The following is an 18,639-nucleotide window of genomic DNA, read 5'->3' as shown; positions in this document are numbered from 1 at the left end:
AAATCATGATATTATTCGTCATTAAAATATCATGACGTCATAATTTTTTAATAAATCTTATCACATTTTTAGGGTGGTCAATTCTTCGATATTATAATAACGAATAATATCATTGTGAATTCGTAATAATTACTAACAATAATAATTAATTGTATTTGTTTTCTTCGTGCAATAAAGAGTTTACAAACAAACAAACTAACTAACTAACATTATATACTAACAATGATGAATAAAAGTATTTACAACATAAGTACTATAAGTAATTAAAATTGGCCACGACAGTATGCAAAACTACCGACTGCTCTTTCTTAAACTATCTATAGTCTATCAAAACGCTACGATAGTTGACTATCAACACACCACTATTGCATATCGACGATTTGCATTGCATTGCAGTGCAGCACTAATCTAATCTAACCTGTCTGTCATTTGATTGTCATCCCAACGTAATTTTAGTTGGAGGTTAGAAAATAGAAAATCGGAAAAAGAGAATTACTTTTATAAATATTAGATTACAATTTATACTTACACTCACTAAATTGCTGCAAAGTTGTGAAATTCGCAATGTATCGCTTACCTTTTGGCGAGAGGGTAGACCCCATGGAGGAAAAGCGTCAAGCACGAGAAAACACAATCAATAGCGTAATCACATTCTGTGTGCTTTGTGCCGCTATTCGAGTCGGTAAGTTGTGCACCACATGGTATAATGAGATACTGGCACCCATGATTATGAGTTTGTTTGCTGTTAAGGATCGTTGCAAATAGAAAATTTTAATGTTCTCGTTTCAAGAGTAGTTTCATCTTTGTCCAGCCTGGAAGAAGAAAAACAGATTATAACACAGAATTTTTTGCTGCAGTCAATTATTTATGCACATATAAACAAATATATTCCTATAAATATTTGGTTTGATTATTTACTTTATTAATTGCAATGTGTGAAATGTACAACTATTTTACATGCTTGTATAATGTACTTCATTGACACACATTTTTGTCTTTGTTAACATACCTAATCTATGCATACAATACATATTCATGAAAGGTACCTAATCTACTTTAGTTAAACCTAGCAGCCTGTCCCACCTTGCAACGGTGAAACCATAATGAGTGATACAACTAAACCTTCCTCAGGAACCACACTATCTGTCCATTTGCTGAAAACCATACAAAATTCCCATCTGATAGTTTTTGAGTTATGCAGACAGCCAGGCTCAATTCTTATTTCATCATTTTTTGTTTGCTTTTTGACCATGTACTTGACTTTTGTTACACTATTAGAAAAAATAATGGTAAATAAATCCTTCTGGCATGATAGGTATCTACACCGTTTAAATGAGTTTCTTTTGGTAATTGAGGACTTCTTTTTATATAATTTGTTTATCTCAAATATTGTAAAGTGCTATAGGGACAAAATATAAATGTTACCTTTACAACTGCTAGTTAAGAATTTATTGAGAACCTATCACTCTGGTCAAAAAGTTTATTTATAAGTATACAAGTTTTTGCCTGCGGTGCAGGACCAGTTATTATTCTGGGAAGAAAGGTACCCTATGTCCTTCTCTGTACTTCATACCATATGTATGCAAAATTTCAAGATTGGTTGAGTAGATAACAAACTTACTTTCACACTTATAATATTAGTTAGGATATTCCACTATTATATCCTATATTCGTATAAATACATACTCCTATAAATACCTGTAATATTTATGGAGCCTATAATATTACTGGAGACTTGATAAACATGAAATACTGGAGAATCAGGTGTAGGTAATAATATAAAAGTATGCATTAGCTGTTTATTATTATTAGGAAGTTAAATCATTTATTCAGAAATTAGACCTTCAAATCAAATTTTATATATAGTAATGTCGCAAAGCAAAGGATTTTTGAATGACACTGCTGAGAAGAAATAAGAAAGAAAAACAAAAGTGATTTTGCAGCAATCAAACTTATGTCTTTGTATTTCTTTTGTTTCAGCGCCATTTATCTTGGAACAAGGTGGATTCAATGTTTGAAGATTTTAGATGATAAGTTAAAAAATTTCTGTGGTAGGTATATGTAGAAATAAATATACTTTATTTTGGTTATTTGACTTTTGTTAATGTATATTAAATAACTTAGTTAAATAATATTTTAACTATAATAATAAAACAATGTTCTAATAAATTACACTGAACTTTATTTCTCATTCTGAATACATATTGATCAATGTTGCTTAACGTGACCTTACTGCACAACTTTATGACAACTCACTCAACATACAATTCTTACGCCCGAGGGAATATTTTTTTTTGTTTTCTTTATCTAGTTACAAAAAATCTAAATTTGATATTATAGTGAAATCGAAGCATTCTTACAGTTTATCACTAAGTCCATTTAGCATTGAAAATAAATGATCATGATATTATTAATAATAAAAATTGATTTAAGTTCTTCCTTTATATATATATCATATATATATTTTACAATTTCAACTAAAACACGCTCACGTGGGCAGAGGGCAGATCGGGTGCAATCATACGTCCAAACGAACACTATACATTGTATACAATTGTAAAAGTATCAAAATCGAGTAAAAGGCCTACAAAAAATTATCTCGAGATACTAATATTCGTTTACGTAATAACCTAAAAATTGACCTATTTAACCCTGGAGCCCCGAGCGTGACGGGCCTAGAGTTAAACGGCGACGAAGGTAGGTATTTTAACTATTTGGCTTAATTATATTTATATAATGAGATGAGCGCGAAATAAAAGCGGTAGGGCGGCGACTGTAAAGTCGTCACCGAGAGCCTGGGAGGTCCTTCCGGCCTCGGGCCTGCGCGGCTGCGCCCGGAGCTCAGTCCTCCGCCTCCTCGTCCTCCGACTCCTGCTGCTGCAGCCACGTCAGCCACGCGTTCACCTGTGCATATTACAATCAAATAAAATTCTCATAAAGATATGTTTGATTCAACATTGGAGCTGTTTTTTTAATTTTGGTTTTAAATTTGTTTTTTTTAATGCCTATATGGAGATCAAATACAGTTTTCTACATATTGTCCTGTCACGGTAACGACAGACACTTAAATTTTATTGAATTGTGAGATTATTAAAAAGAACACGCACAGTCTCACATCGGACTCGTTAGGTACCTGGAATAGCGCCTCGCCCTTGCCGGGGTAGGCGTCCGTGACGTCCTCGCGCCAGCGCAGGAACGCGTCCTCCTCGCACACCTCCAGGTTGTACAGGTACATGAACCAGCGGAGCAGCATGCCTGCCGACACTCACAACAATAAGCCGACAGTACGAGACTGGATCATGTCGCCACTACACCTTCAATCAACAGTCTTAAGAACAGGGGGCTTACCATCATCTCTTAATGCGATTCAGTTCAGAACCTAAACTGACTGCATCGCTAATTCGTACCATAAAGATGATATAACGATCCATTATAGGTAGTGACCAAAACAATACGCCAATTCGATTTCATTCACTCATTTTGCATACAATTCCGTACCAAGATGTGCATTGAGAACGTAAACTGGATCGCTTAGCTGTCAAAATTGGCGATTCAAAAAAGTTACTATTTCAGATAGGTTTCCACGAAAGAAGTCCCACAGACGTTACTGTCGCTGAAAACAACGATGTGGTCTATCTGTTATTGATAGTTCCTAATTTTGCCACGGAAACTCTTTCGTGGTACGGTATTTATGTTCCGAACTTCGTGTTTAGATGTTACGACCGTCAAATTTTTAGTCTGCATAATATTGCATTTATTTTAATTTAAATATTTTATTTTATTGCGTTTTGTATTTACTATAGTCATGTAACAGCAAGATAATAACATACATTTTAATTTTAAGTCAAAAAATGGTTGCCTGTAAATTCGGTTTAACGGGCGAAGATTTTACGTGACAACGTCTTTTTACGCGCGCGGCAGACCGATCATAGTTGAGTGGGAGAGAGACGCAAGGCATTCGGCGGGCCTCTCTCTCGGTGACTCATCGTAACGTTACCGGGCGTTACACTTTTTCATAAGTGACTCCCAGCCGCAACCTAATTTAAGACGTTGTCACGTCAAAAAAGTGCGTATTGTTTGCCCAAAATGGTAAGAATATGATATCGGAACGCAACTCTTGAAACGAGATAAAATATATCGACATCGTATAGCGTTCTCTTTCTTACATTTGGCTACTGTCACTGGGGTTTACGATTCATAGACAATTTTTATTTTTTAAATTGATTTCATTCACTCCTTACGATTCAAATGCGACTTTATTAAGATTAGTTGGTGGTACCAAATAACGCGATTAATTTTAGATTCCTAAACTGAATAAACTAAAAAATTAATAAAATAAAAAAAAAACTGAACAAACTTCCCTACAATTGAATCGTTTTGTAATAGTTGATGGTAGACCCTGAGATCTCCAAACTTTAAGATACACTGTATCTGTAGTATTGTAATAGTAGATTATACTCTCAGGAAAATAAAGCGAAGCATTTTAGACGAGGCGGTACTTGACTAGAATATTAGAAATAATAACATTCTAATATAGATGAATGTACGCGCCTGTTTATCTTGGCCAATGAAATTACTGTCCACTAATAAGACAAATTGTACTTTTTTGTTCTAAACACTATACTTTTGCATGAGATTTCATTTTACGCTCTCTAGTAAAAAATAAATTTCGTTTTCGACATAGATGAAGATCGAAAACTATATATTCGTAAAATTAATTTTAGGTGGCTTACATGCTACATAATGTAGAGTTTTGAGCATATCTGCATTTCAGTCGAGAGCGTGGGAAAGGAGTCGAGTGGAAGCTATAACTACAAACGAAGACGACCGACCCTTGGGATAGCGGTGTTTGTGCGCGTGCACCTGCACGGCGTAGACGGCGGCCAGCTGCAGGTCCTGCCGCGCCGCCAGCAGCGCCGTCAGCAGCGGCGCGTAGGTCTCCACCAGCGCCTTCTCGCGCTCCAGCGCCGCCTTGTCCGGCGCCGCGCCCGCGCTGGCCGCCGCCGCCGTCACCCGCGCGGCCAGCAGCAGCACCAGCGTGGACACGAATGCGCCGCACGACCGCACCGACGGCTCCACGTTGGCCTGCGCGGAACAAATCCGATCGTTATTCCGTGCTCGGTGCCCGGTACACTGTAATCACACTACACTGCCTCTCTCACCGTTCAATTCGGAACACGACTATGCAAGCCGTGACGCGCAGCTGTTTGGCGCTTGAAATATACGAGAGTGAGATGCATAATCTTTGTATCGAGGTTCGTTTCTGGCAAATATGTACGAAAATACTGAGACCGTTCGGACAAGAGGTGTTACGTGTCATTGCTAACTCGCTGTCGATAGCTGGTATAATTTGTAAAGCCATTTACCTCCAATACTCACATACATAGTACATATGAATAAGCGAATAGTGAATCGATGTGCACATTTAGACCTTGATCCAGCGATAGAGCGCGGCGGGCGCGGGCTCGGCGTCGAGCTGCGCGCTGAGCTGCGCCGTGACGCGCAGCTGCGGCACGAGCGCGCCCAGCCCGCGCGCTTCCAGCGCCGCCAGCGTGCGCGCGGCCGCCAGCGCGTCCTCCACGCCCGCCGGCCCGCCGCTCTCCGCCACCAGCGCGCACAGGTTCAACTGTAACGCACACACACACACACTCACGTTAGGTGAGCACTAACTGATTATTCGTTTCCTTTGCAACGGTAATTAAATAAACACTTCATGAAATAAACTAACAAAGTGCATTAGCAAAGTATAATATTTGTAAGCAAAGAGAACGATGCTAGAGGTATGGTGTGCACCTTGCTGTCGTCGATGAGCGCGCGCACGGACGCCTGCCCCAGCAGCGCGCACAGCCGCTGCAGCACGCTCAGCAGCAGCGCGTGCTGCCCGCCCTCGCACCAGCCGCCCAGCTCGTCCAGCGACACCAGCTTGTTGCGCACCGCCTGAGCGCACACCACGTTCTTTATTTACATTGATCTCTCTCGTCTCAGCATGTCGTTTCGGACCAGCGTAAAAAAACCTTTAAAGTTTTGAAAATTCGGCTGTGATTTTTCAACCAGTCTCCTGCCTGACTTCAACCCTCCTTGGGAATATTATTGTTACCTATTAGTTATGCTATGTGTCTATAGTCGCTTTGTATATTGACGTATAATAACTTTTCCAAAAGCTACAAATAACTGGCAATTTCTCCAAAGATGTATTATAAAGTATATTAAAAAGTAAGTAGATAACCACCAGCCGCTACACACAGCTATACAATACCAAATCAATTTTCGGCTTTAAGGCTTCAATGTCTACCATTTAGTAATACTTAGTACTAAATGATATACATAGATATATCTATACTATTAGTATAAAAACGTAAGCGTTTGTGACTTTTATATGTTTGAGGCGGGGGTAATCTCCGAAACTACCGAACTGATTTCAAAAATTCTTTCACCATTAGAAAGGTACATTATTCAAGATTGTATAGGCTATATTTTACCTCAAAATACCTACGGGAGCGAAGCCCCGGGCAACATCTAGTAGTATTTACGGCACGTTGTTGGTTCTAATCGAAAGAAATAGAGCGTACCTCAGCTAGCAGCGCCGGCAGCCGCTCGTCGTCGTCCGCGGCGGCCAGCAGCAGCGCACGCAGACAGTCGGACACGGGCGCGCGCTTGCACAGCCGCACGAGGCTGCACGCGGCCCACGCGCGCGCGCGCAGCGACAGCGGCGACCCTTCCGGCAGCGGCTGACGACCAAATATCAATCTCCTATTAGAGCTGAGCTTGTGACTAAAAACATTGATAATACACCTTGATCCGAAGATCAACAAAAAGAAAAACAAATACCCAGGGGGTTGATATTCTTTTGCAAAGGGAAGGGTTACACGCGTAGCGTACACACATAAAAACAAAATTGTTACTATAGAATTGTTCAGGCTTAAAAAGGCATATATTTTGCTTTTGCTTAGGTCGAGCGGTAAGCCTAACTATAGCCCCACCATTCCATCAGCACTTAATGCCTCGATCAGAACAAAAAAATGTAAATCGCCTAAGTAATAAAACTAAAGAATCAAATTTATTATATGAAATCACCCAGTCAAATAACCAATTATCCATAGTGACCCGTCTATAAGTATATTTTTTATTTCTGCTGATGAAGCCTCTATACACGGGGCGGCGCATGCAGAACGACCGCTATGTAGAAATGGATCGATTGCTACACAAGAAAGGAAGCTATCGAAGAAAGAACAGATACGACCAGCTACGGCTCACGTAACGCAGATAGGAAAGAGCCTTTTTTGAAAGAATTTTGTCATCTCTTATCTTTCGAAACCTTTTTTCAAGTTTCGTGAGTATTTTTCGCAAATTCATTAAATAAATTTAAACAAACAGCCTAGGAAGTCATTCTTATTTCAAATTGAAAAAATCAGTCGGTATTGAGCGTGACCGGGGCACATGAGCAGTGGGTGGGTGTTTACCTGCGCGGCGTGCTCAAGCGCGGCGTGCAGCGCGCGGCGCAGGATCTTGTCGGGCAGCTGCAGCGTCTGCAGCCCGCCTGCCCTCACCCGCGCCGCCTCGTCCTCGCCCTCCGGCGGCGGCGCGCCCGCCTCCTCCGCCAGCGCGTCCACCGCCGCGATCACTAGTCGACACGCCTCTTCTTTGTTCACCCCCTGAAACAGAAGTATACAACATTTAAATGTAGGACGAGTGTTTGACCTGCCGCGGATGTCGTGACGAACGGGTTCAAAATAACAGCCAAATCATCATTTTAAGATCTATTTCGTACGCGACCTCGGATTTCAAAGCGTCACTTCCGAGATACAAAACGATTTATATTGGTATTAACGTTTAATGTATAACTCAAAACAGTGAAAAAGAACAACATAAAAAAGCTAGACGTCGTTGGAGAGTTTGTCAGGACATCAAATCAAGTAAGTATTGTTTTCGGTAAAACATTTACAATCGTAAATTCGTTTTTTTAGCTTGCTTTAGGTATGTTTTGATATTTATTAACTTTATATGAGATGATTCTCATGCGGTTCAAATTTCAACCATATTTAACTTCAATAAAAAAGTGTTAGTGACCTTATCTTTCTTGGGCTTGTCCTTCTTATCCTGCGCAGGCTTGATGGTGATAGTAGCGGGGTCCTTGACGATGGCGGGGGCGGAGGCGAAGGCGGGGAGGACGGGGGCGGCGGGAGCGGGAGCCGCGCCCCGCAGCAGCTGGTTGGCCGAGAACATGAGCGAGTTCGGCGCCGGACGCATCTGCACGTCCTGGACAAACCAAACATTTTGTGGTTCACAAGCTTCGCCGTTGTGACATAGTTTGAACTTAACACTTTAAAGGTCATAGCTAGTACACTGATGCAATAAAGTTAGCTTTAAAGCGTCCTCTGTAGACATACTTTATATTGACAACACGAGAGCTAACAAAATACTAGTTGTTCGCCGCGAAATTAGACCTCGCGAACTTTTTACAAAATTGTGTTATTTCAAAAACGACATAACCGATTTTATTGTCCCACGAACTTAAAAATTCTAGTGACACATCCTACATACCTTTTCAATTTCATCAAAATCAGACCGAAAGTTATCGCGTTACAAACAAACATACATACAAAAAATGTATTTTTGCCCCAAATTGATTTGTAGAATGTATTTTTGCCCCAAATTCATTTCTAGGACATCATACGTCTTTTTGGCCATTCTAAAAACACCCTTCACCACAACAGTGATAAAAGTTAAATCGTCGATGTACCTGCAAAGCTTGTCCGGTGTAGACCCGCTTGCTGGTGTTGCGCGCGGGCGGCGGCTGCGGCTTGTTGTGGTGCGGCTGCCGGGGGAAGTAGCCGGGCGCCGAGCGCTGCCGGTACGCGTCCCGGAAGCCGTTGCCGAACAGCTTGTCCTGCGGCGGCACCAGCGGCGCCGTCGGCTGCAGCGCCAGCCCCGCCAGCACGTCTTCCAGCGGCCGCGAGCGCCGGAACAGCGGCTCGCGCTCGCGCTCGCGTTCGCGCTCGCGCTCGCGCTCGCGCCGCGCGGGCGGCGACTCGCCGCGCAGCTGGTGGATCGGCACCGGGCCCTCCGCCGCCGTCGCTACGCGGGGCACCCACCCGCCTGGAAACAGCGATATCAGATTAGATTTAACACTGTTACCTAACATCTTCAATATTGGCCAGATATACAGTCATGTCCGTCTAGATTTACGCTGGATTTGAAAGTATAAAAGAAAAAAAAAACATTATGTCGAGAGGTAATCGACAGGCCAGGGTGAAATGGCCAGGATTCGACACGATCTCGACGAACGGATAACGGGATGAGGAACACCGACCTCGGCGGAGTTCGACGACGTCGCGCAGCATGAAGCGGATGCGCGGCGCCAGCTCGCGGCTGCAGGACAGCGTGTCGATGCGGGCGAAGTACTGGTCCATGAGGCCGCGGCCGCGCTCGGAGTCCAGCACGCGGCCGCACGTGCGCACCAGCTGCGCCAGGCACTCCAGGTCCTCGTGGTGCTCGGCGGCCGCGCGCCGCGCCAGCAGGTTCTGTATGCAGCGGTGCAGGATGGACTCCGCCAGAATCTCCAGCTTGCCCAGCTCCCCGATGAACTTAATGTTGCCCAGCATCTTGCACTTTGCCAGGTGACGCTTCTCCTCCTCGTCTGGCGACAGTGCTTTGTCTTCGAATGCGGCGAAGGCCTGTTCGATACAAGTTCGTTTTGTACAATCATACTGATCAGGTGAAAACAGGATTTCACAATCACAGGATAGTGAAATTCTATAGTGATTAAATAGTGAAATAATAATGGGACAAAATTTACAGTTCGAATGAATTTACGTGTTAATTACGCGATCACGTAAAATATACAGTGCGAATTTTAACGAAATTTGGTTCATGGGTACAATGTAAACGGGAATGATTCCTCTGTCGACAATACTTCCCGAAACCTACAATTCAGGGATCTTAAAGGCAAGAATGAATAAACACTATTTTTGCTTGCATGTAGCAACCTGGACTTCATCTTTGATTTTCATTGCGCTAAATTGAGGTCAGACGCACTCAAATTTATTAATTAAAAAATGTCTTGTGACAATTGTATAGTTTTTCACAAGACATGAAGACAAGTATGTTGAAAACTGTATGTTGAGAATAAATCATTAAAAGGCTGTTTTAAAAACATTATTTGTTCAATTACTTATTATTTATTTCAGAATTTGCAACTCTCGTTGTCACATGCCATCGACACGCAAAGAAGAAGAAGAATGTGTTAATATGTGGATGATATTTTTCTTCTTATGTAACAATATTTATCAGGTTTTGATATTTTGTGTATACTAATTAATAAACATAATTAAATTAACATTGCGTTAACGATCTCGGTGCTCTCATGATGCACGCACACAAGTGAACTGTCACGACAACTCTATGGATAAAAAAGAAACTGATCTATTTCGTCATGCGAAATTAATTGAAGACCTTTGATTGATCGGTTGAAACAAACAAATTAGGGTCGTAATAAAATTGTTATTGTCAATTCAACGTACTAATAGTAAGTATTGATCTCAAATATATTTTAACAGCATTTTCCGCTGACAGCCTCGAATTATATTTATTTTGCAAATAAACATGACGGTGAAGCTTGTCTTGGAGATGACGAACAATGTAAGTAAAACGCCACGTCACGTAGCTGATAACATCGGTTGATGTTCAATATGGAAAATGATAGAAAAGAGTCACTTTTAACGATATTTAGTGTTACTATAATTTTTAAGAGGGATTATTTTGATATTTTGTTTCGAACTGAAGATATATATATAATAAATAATAATTATATTAGGACAAATCACATAGATTGAGCTAGCCCCAAAGTAAGTTCGAGACTTGTGTTATGGGATGCTAATTCAACGATACTATATATTAGAAAAACATTCAAGACCAATCAAAAAATATCATTTTCCATCATGACCTGACCGGAGATCGAACCCGGGACTTTTCGGTACAGAGGCAAGCACTTTACCACTGCTCCACCGACGATGTCATAGTTCAGTTTTTTTTGCAACTCGAGCGCCAATAGGGATTTGATATAACAGCTATAACAGGAATAAGCTTATAGCCCAGTCTAACCACCAAGAGTCTATTGCAGTGTCAATCTAGATTCTAGACTGACACTGCAATTTCAATCCTGTCTGTTAGCTCCCGACACTCGCCACCCGCCTCTCACACTGTAAGTTTGCTCATCGTGGAAATGATCGATAAATGACCTTATGTAGGTGTAGGTGCATTCATATGTAATTCTTTTAAAATATTTTTATTACACTTTAATTTTAAAAAGGTAGGACGTTACTTACTTGAGCCCGGTTCTCGAACTCTGTGCGACATTTGTTGAGTAGTAATAGTTTGAAGGTGCAGGGCTGCCCTTGGGGCTCGAAGTTGGGCGCCTCCTCGCTGAGCCGCTTGCACAGCTGCGCGTACATAGACGAGTACTTGGGCTCGTCCAGCGCCTTCTCGAAGATGAGGAGGATCACGCCCTTCAGCACCTGAACAATAATATAAATAAACAATGTTATACATACTATATGTATATCACCTGTTTTGCACACCTCATGAAATATATAAATAAATTATACCATATACTACTTACTCCTCCGGCTAAGTGACCCTAAAGTGGATATTGGCCTTTCAAACGAGAGAGCACCATAGTCTTCTGTTCTGGTGTTGATACATTATTGGTCACACTATTGGGCAAAGGCTTGACACCCGAAATGTTGAAGGTGATATAGATGACAGTTGATTTATGTCGTAAACTGTGAGTGAGAGAATACTACATCAACAAGAACATAGTAAAAAGTAAATGTTATTAGGTACCTTGTCGGAGTCGAGCTCCAAGCCGAGCAGGTCATCGCTCAGCTTTTGGAACTTCTCCGGCGTGAGTTTGTTAAGAATTCCGCGCACCTGGTAACAAGAAAAAATCTTGGTAGATATTCTTTCATTCATGACGATTGAAAATGTTATTGTTGTCAGATAGAAAAAATCTAAAAACTGGTTCTTTGATCGTCCTGACGTTTCGTAACTACCATAGAAGTAAGCAGTGCATATGCATTCGTACCTTTCGGAATATGACGTCGTGCTTAGCATCGGCGTCAGGCACCTCGTGGTGGCGCAGCGAGGACGGAGGGACCCAGCGTCGCCTCGGCGGGACCGCAGTCCGGGCCGAGGCGCGCGGCGCGGGCCCCGGCGTGCGCGCGCTGTCCGTCTTGTCGCCGGTGCCGACTCCCGGGAGTCACGCCCACACCTGCGCTGCCGCACCTACCGAGTGCCTCTGCGTTCAGCCTCCGGTTACCCGCCTGAAACAAACAAACAAACAAACATATTACTTCTAAGACGGAACTCTTATCTCACAAGTGAAGTTTTTTAAAGGTGTTACTTATTCACTCTTTATTTCTAAATAATGTTATAAGATTTTGGTACTTCATCGATATGACAACTTGTACAAACGTTCTAAGATTTTTTTATAGATGGTGACCAATAGCAATGTTTTAACTAAAGTTTCAAAAGTGAGACACTCTGAAGGTGTACCATTATTAGCCAACAATATTACATTGGTTCAACAATATTGGGGATAAGTTTCGTTTGATGAACGAACTTATTAGTTATCGAACATTGGACTGTCGATAGATGACGTGGATAACTATCGCATCGCAATCTGTTCGGTCATGTGTCGCAGTCGCAGTCGTAGGGCCGCAGGTGGACGAGGGTCGCTGGCCGCGCCACCTGCGCCCCGGGCGGCGCATCCACGACTCATTCCATATTTATTTTTATTCTGCGCCTCATTTTGCTAGTAAATGGAATGCAATAGAAGTGTGATGATATATTAGGTATAGACTCGATTGTATTTGGATTTATCGGCCAAAGTGTCCGATAATCATGAGTTAATATAGGTACATGTATGTATACATATGTATATCTTCAATCATATTTACCAAGTATGTTTACCTAAACACCTACATTTCATATCGCAAAATATTAATCTTCCCACATAAAAGTCATGCACACTGTAAATGCCACAATAACCTTTCTTCATCATGCCAAGTTTTTGATTGACCTGTGCTGACTAAATATAAGTATGGTGGACGACAAATATAAATGAATCCTAAAATAGGATATACTAAACAAAATAACTATGCAGAGTGGCCATGTGGATAATGCATAACAGGCGCAGTCCTTACAGAATCCTTGTGATTCACTCCTTTGTCTCGACTCATATCATATAATAAAAATCCATTGTAGCGCGACTAGCCCAATGCCAGCTACTAGGTCACCGGCGAGTCCTTCAGCTATTCTCTACTGATTGCTATCTCTACACTGTCTCGCTATTTTATGCATCGTTAGGGAAGTCGAGTGCGACGTCCACGGCCACGGCAACGGTTCACAAAGACTAGCGTTTTCCTGCTGCGCATTTCCGGGTTTGCTCGCGTAAAGTATCACTACATCATTTATATTCATCAGTCATCAATTGCTGTGATCAATAAATAGTAAAGATGTTATTGACGAAATTATATAACAACAAATTCTTTCGTACAGAAATAGAAACTTAGTCACAAGTTATTATTCAGAACTGTAGTGCCAATTTGAGAACTTCCTTATTTATCAAAATTAATACGTGAAATTAAATTAGGAAAGTTAGAATAGCAGACCTGTGTAAAATACTTTAAAATGTATTTAGATAGGTTCTTGAGATCCTTCAGAGCTCATCCATATAGGTAGGTAGGTACTGTAATGTGAACAAGAGTGTTGTGTTCAGGAAAGTAGGTGATCATTCTCCACGGTCGATTACTCTCTGGGCTAGGTCGGGAGTGGCGTCGGAGATCACGAGTGACGCTGAGATGGTGAGGAGTGCGGGTCGATAGCGTCGCGGCGCGGGTCGACGACCGCGCGCGGGACCTTGGCGCGCGAAGCAAGGTCGCCGCCGCCCGCCACTGGTGACCGCCGCCAGCCGCAGCCTCGAAGGTGAGACTTGTCTAACAAATATTACACGCTGATCCTCGACGGCGGCTACGGCTAATGGACGCAGAACGATACCTATCCTACAGTTAATACCTATCCTTCAGCTAAAACCATAGGAATCTACTTTGTGAATATTTAACCGCCTTTTAGTTTGAGTAAGGCAACAGAAGAATCGATAACAAAGTCACAAGTAATGTCGGCTCCACACTCCACCCCACACTGTCGACAAACTTTGGCGGATTCGGCATACGGTCTTTATTGCGGTAAATAAAAGTATTCGTACAAACTACACAATGTTCATGCATTCGCGTCAGAGTACGGCGAGTGTGTAGCCGGCAATTTCGATAAAGATTAGAAAACAAAATTACGCTACAGTGTAAAGTACCTAGGTATTAACATCATTATTGATGCCGTGCCAGGTCAATAAACTGTCGAATGCGAAAATATTCGGAAACTCATACATGACACGATACACGAGATTATCTTATGACGCACGATAGGTATGTAGGTACTCGGACGGAACTATAGTTACAATATGATCGTCGGGCAAGAACACGGCGAGAACGACCGTTGAATTGGAGACGTGAGTTTGCAAGTGCGAATGAAACCTGGCTACCTAGGAAGGTACCTATTTAGCAGATAAGTAAACCCGCTACATAACGACGAAAGTTCGCACAAGCCATCGCAAACAAAAGTTATTTAGAACTTATACATCATAACGATCCACCCTCCTCTCGTATCTAGAGAGTAATAAGGTGGGGGGGGAGAATGCGAGGGCAGCTAGAGCTAGTGTTAGTTGTGATGACGCGTGCGAATGACCGTGCGCATCCCCCGAGCGAGGTCGTCGACCCCGCCGCCCCCGCGCGCGCCCTCTTCGTCATTTTGGTCAATGACTCCAAAGCCCAGGCGCGGTGCATTGTCTTTCATGTAGCCGACCGGTCCTTGCTCTCAAAAACTGCCCTTCTATCGTTGAACTCAATCCAAAGGTCGTATCGTATACATGCGCCATCAGCAAGGGTAATAAAAACTGATAGCTTTAGGTAGGTACGTCTGCGTTGTGAATGGAATATAATCTAACATTTACGGAGCTGATCTTATACAATACTCTATTTAGCAGCTATTTTATTTAAAAGCTATGTTACGTAATAAAAATATTGTTTAGCGGAGTGAGGCCGGTTTAGGCCCATTCGCTTTTGGGCCCGGCAATAAAAGTTGTGTGTGGTAGTTCGCGTTATGGCCCGTTCGCAATGTACCACCGCAATAACAGCAGGCGCTGTACCTGGCTAGGTACCTAGTCCCAGTTTTATTAAGTTGTTTACGTCTTTAACATCTTGTCTTGTTTATATTTTCTTAAGCTATTTTAATTTTTAATGAATAATCAGAAAGCTGGTATAAACGGTAATTTAAGGTAGGTTATCTTTATCATTACGAATGGATCATCAGAGGTGATCGCGGGGTGGCTCTAACACATGTTAGAGCCACCCCGCGATCACCTCCAACCTATGACGTAACACATGTTACGTCATAGGTTAGCGAGGATTGCAGTTTGCAGTGCCCTACATAACGTAGGCCGGCAGGCAACGTAAAACCAGCTCAAATTTATTACAAAAACGACTAACCAATCCAGTTTTGCACAAGTAGGTACACATCACAGGTATCAACAAAATAACAACCTACATATTTTTGGATACTGAGTTGACCGGAAAATTTATTATCTATAAATAAATAGCCTTGTTCGTTTAGAGTCTGATTACGTGTCGCTAACACCCAGGTAAAGTACAATAAGGGCGTAGATCAAAACTAAACATGAGAGCGACTATACCACAGGTACGAACTATGCGCACAACTCTATTTAGGTACCTATACCTATATAAAAAAATACAGACATAGGTAGGACCTATGTCTGTATTATTCAAATCGAGGACCATGGCCAAATCAACGCTGAACAATAATCTGCCAATCAATATGTTTTGCATAAATGCAAGGAATGGTTGTCAGAGAAGGGTAGCTGCAGGGCGGGCGGCGGCGGCGAGCGCTACATTGACCCAGATAGCGCGCCGCGCGGCCCCGCGCTGACCTACTAAACCCTCATCTGCCCAATGTCGATATCAGAATCAGACCGATGCTGTTGCCAGGTTTAACACACCTTTTCGCGGAAATGGTCACTACAGGGCAGGCACGCCATGGAGCAATTGTAATTTTGGGACTACGATAATATGGTCACATGAATTCACGTGCGTTTTCTAAATCATACCTAATGACAGGAATTCGTTGAAAGCATCGAGACAAGTTGACTGTCTAAATATGTTTTCTTTTATTATTAGGAGCAACCAAACAATATCAATCAATCATTTAGTCAAATAAAATAATAAATAGAATAACTAATATTAGTAGTAAATATATACCTATAAATATTTACAAAAGTTGCATAATTTAAATAATGAATACTACTTATACAAGGATGTTGAAAGTAAAAAAACCATATAAGATTCATGTGAGATTCCTCTATTCAGATTGAAGAAGATCATCTTGGCAAGCTGATATCTATTCTTAATTAATAACCAGTTACAAAATATTGTTCATTGTTAATAACATTTACAAAGGTAGAAAAAATATTGTTATTTGATAATCAGTTAATAAGAAAAATAATATCAGTTTTATTGGAGTTATAAAATGAAATGCATAAAGGGAATTTCCTTTCCACTCACGGACATGGTTATAGTCAGAAATAATTAAGTTTGACAGTGCATAAAAAGTAAGAAAAAATATGTATAGTAAAAAAAAACATCTATCAGACATTAGTCAAACAAACATGTGTAAAATAGTGCACAGATATCAAATTCTTGTCCTATTTTGTTGTTTTTCTAAACAAAAATTTAAATAAAAGTTTAGGTAGTGTTCAGGTAAACCGCAGTTCACCTAAACCTGTTTTTGGAACCCTCGACACAGGAGATTCATTTTCAGTGAGCAAATAGTTAAGTGTAAAGAGAACAATTCTCACAATGTCTCTTAGTTCATAGTAATAGAGAAACAGAAAGCTGTAATAAACTAACACATTCTGGAGTCAATATCACATAATTTCCAATTAAAATGCCAATATTTCACAATATTGAGCAATCCAAGTTTTGTTTTTGTTATTATCAGTTAGTTGGCATAGTGTAAGTAATTACAATTTTTACTAAGTGGGCTTAATAAGTATTGTTATTGCAGATGAATTAAACACAAAATAAGAAAATGTTCCAAGGTTTGCTTCCTTTTATAAAACAATGTGCAAAACTAGGTATTTGCTTTTTAAAGTTTAAGTGGAAATGCAGCTTTGCGGATTATTTAAATTTTAAGCATGGACATACAACACGTATTTGTTCATCATATTGCTGTACATGTACAATTAGGAATTTCAATGTTAATGCAACTTTGTATGATTGTTTATAATCACAGCACAGCTGATTGAAGACTACATTGACCACACGCATGGGCAAACTATTTACAACTGTGTAAATTGTGTTTTCATTTTCACAATAAATTATTAGTAAATGAAAAGATAACATTATAAATTAAATTAAAAATGAATGATTTTTATCTTTTGCAAGAAACTCATTACTTTCACAGAATTTTGATAAAAATGTTTAAATTTAGTAATTTCAACAATTTAAGTGTAATTTCAGTAAATTGCATATTATTGCAAAATAAACTGCATCTGATACAATATAATAACAAAGAAAAATTAATTTAGGACCAAGATGCAGCACTTGGTGTTATATTCAATGAAGTAAGGCATTCAACATAAACAACCTGGTGATTTATGGTACACATCATATTCCAGAGATAGAGGTATAGGTTCACAATCAGCTGTGAGAATAACCAGGAAAATACATAGATCAGACTACACACAAAGCAGGGAAATTGAGATTACATGTTGTCAGTTATTGTTATATACCTAGGTAGTGTACCTAACTCAATATTAATAGTAAATCAATATTATAAAGTAATTACTCTAATAAACTTTATACAGCACTGAGAGCAGTATTCCCGCCAGTACTTAATTTATGTCTACTCACCAATTGGTTATTCAGTTTCATAGAACGTAATCAATTGTTTGCATTGATTCAAACATATGAAACAATTTCTTCAGATGTTACTGCAGCATTCATAAAAATTGAGCATATAAGGCACTTACTTGCCAAAAGCCTGCCGCCTACAACAAGGTAAGAAGGAGGAGATGCCACCAATCACAGGTAGCCGTCGCGGGTAGCGGCTACAGCCAGACGCATCCCACGAATAACTAACTTCCTGTCCTCTCGCACTAGGTTAGAATACGTTCTTTACTGCTATATCACCACTTTTTGATATTATATACATAAAATAATGGACAACAAAACCAATAGCGTGGCGATTTTCCGAAAGTAAATGTAGAACTAGTGTAAAATGGCTCACAAAGGTGACGCATCGACACGATCCGATCGAATGGACTTCGGCGGCTTCTGGTTTTTCTGGGTAAGCTGTAATAATAGGTGCACTCACACAGGTTTGAAACTATCCAAATTCACTAATTACACTATGTAAAAAGAAATCCACAAACTTACGAGGCGATGAAAGTCAATTTGTTGAAGGCACACGCACTGCAACGCGACAAGCGACTTCTTTAGCATGCACACGCAC

General features: G+C 40.8%; 1 protein-coding gene and 1 long non-coding RNA gene across 2 annotated transcripts; one reads left to right on the top strand and one right to left on the bottom strand.

The window, feature by feature from the left end:
- Positions 1-366: 366 nt before the first annotated feature.
- On the top strand, positions 367-2,090 carry LOC128669285 (uncharacterized). The gene is made up of 2 exons (XR_008404626.2): positions 367-682; positions 1,981-2,090. It is a non-coding gene; the product is annotated as an uncharacterized LOC128669285 (long non-coding RNA).
- Positions 2,091-2,159: 69 nt separating this feature from the next.
- On the bottom strand, positions 2,160-12,251 carry NAT1. The gene is made up of 13 exons (XM_053744019.2): positions 12,083-12,251; positions 11,842-11,928; positions 11,325-11,513; positions 9,311-9,674; positions 8,741-9,096; positions 8,068-8,256; positions 7,461-7,652; positions 6,570-6,728; positions 5,794-5,937; positions 5,432-5,626; positions 4,833-5,085; positions 3,134-3,255; positions 2,160-2,904 (listed from the first exon to the last, which is right to left on the bottom strand). Exons 3-13 carry the CDS (start codon positions 11,448-11,450, stop codon positions 2,842-2,844), a joined length of 2,163 nt encoding a protein of 720 aa, XP_053599994.1. The 5' UTR covers positions 11,451-11,513; positions 11,842-11,928; positions 12,083-12,251; the 3' UTR covers positions 2,160-2,841.
- Positions 12,252-18,639: the final 6,388 nt, after the last annotated feature.

The sequence above is a fragment of the Plodia interpunctella genome, chromosome 4 (assembly GCF_027563975.2).
Source record: "Plodia interpunctella isolate USDA-ARS_2022_Savannah chromosome 4, ilPloInte3.2, whole genome shotgun sequence".
Lineage (NCBI taxonomy): Eukaryota > Metazoa > Arthropoda > Insecta > Lepidoptera > Pyralidae > Plodia > Plodia interpunctella.
Note: the sequence above shows the minus strand (reverse complement) of the source record. Positions and strands in the feature narration are given on the sequence as shown.

Coding starts and splice junctions, on each gene's coding strand:
- NAT1 (XM_053744019.2), bottom strand. CDS start 11,450: ATGTACGCGCAGCTGTGCAAGCGGCTCAGCGAGGAGGCGCCCAACTTC. Junction 7,653..8,067: donor ACAAGCCCAAGAAAGATAAG/GTCACTAACACT, acceptor CTTCTGTTTCAG/GGGGTGAACAAAGAAGAGGC. Junction 3,256..4,832: donor CAAACACCGCTATCCCAAGG/GTCGGTCGTCTT, acceptor GAGTGTCGGCAG/GCATGCTGCTCCGCTGGTTC.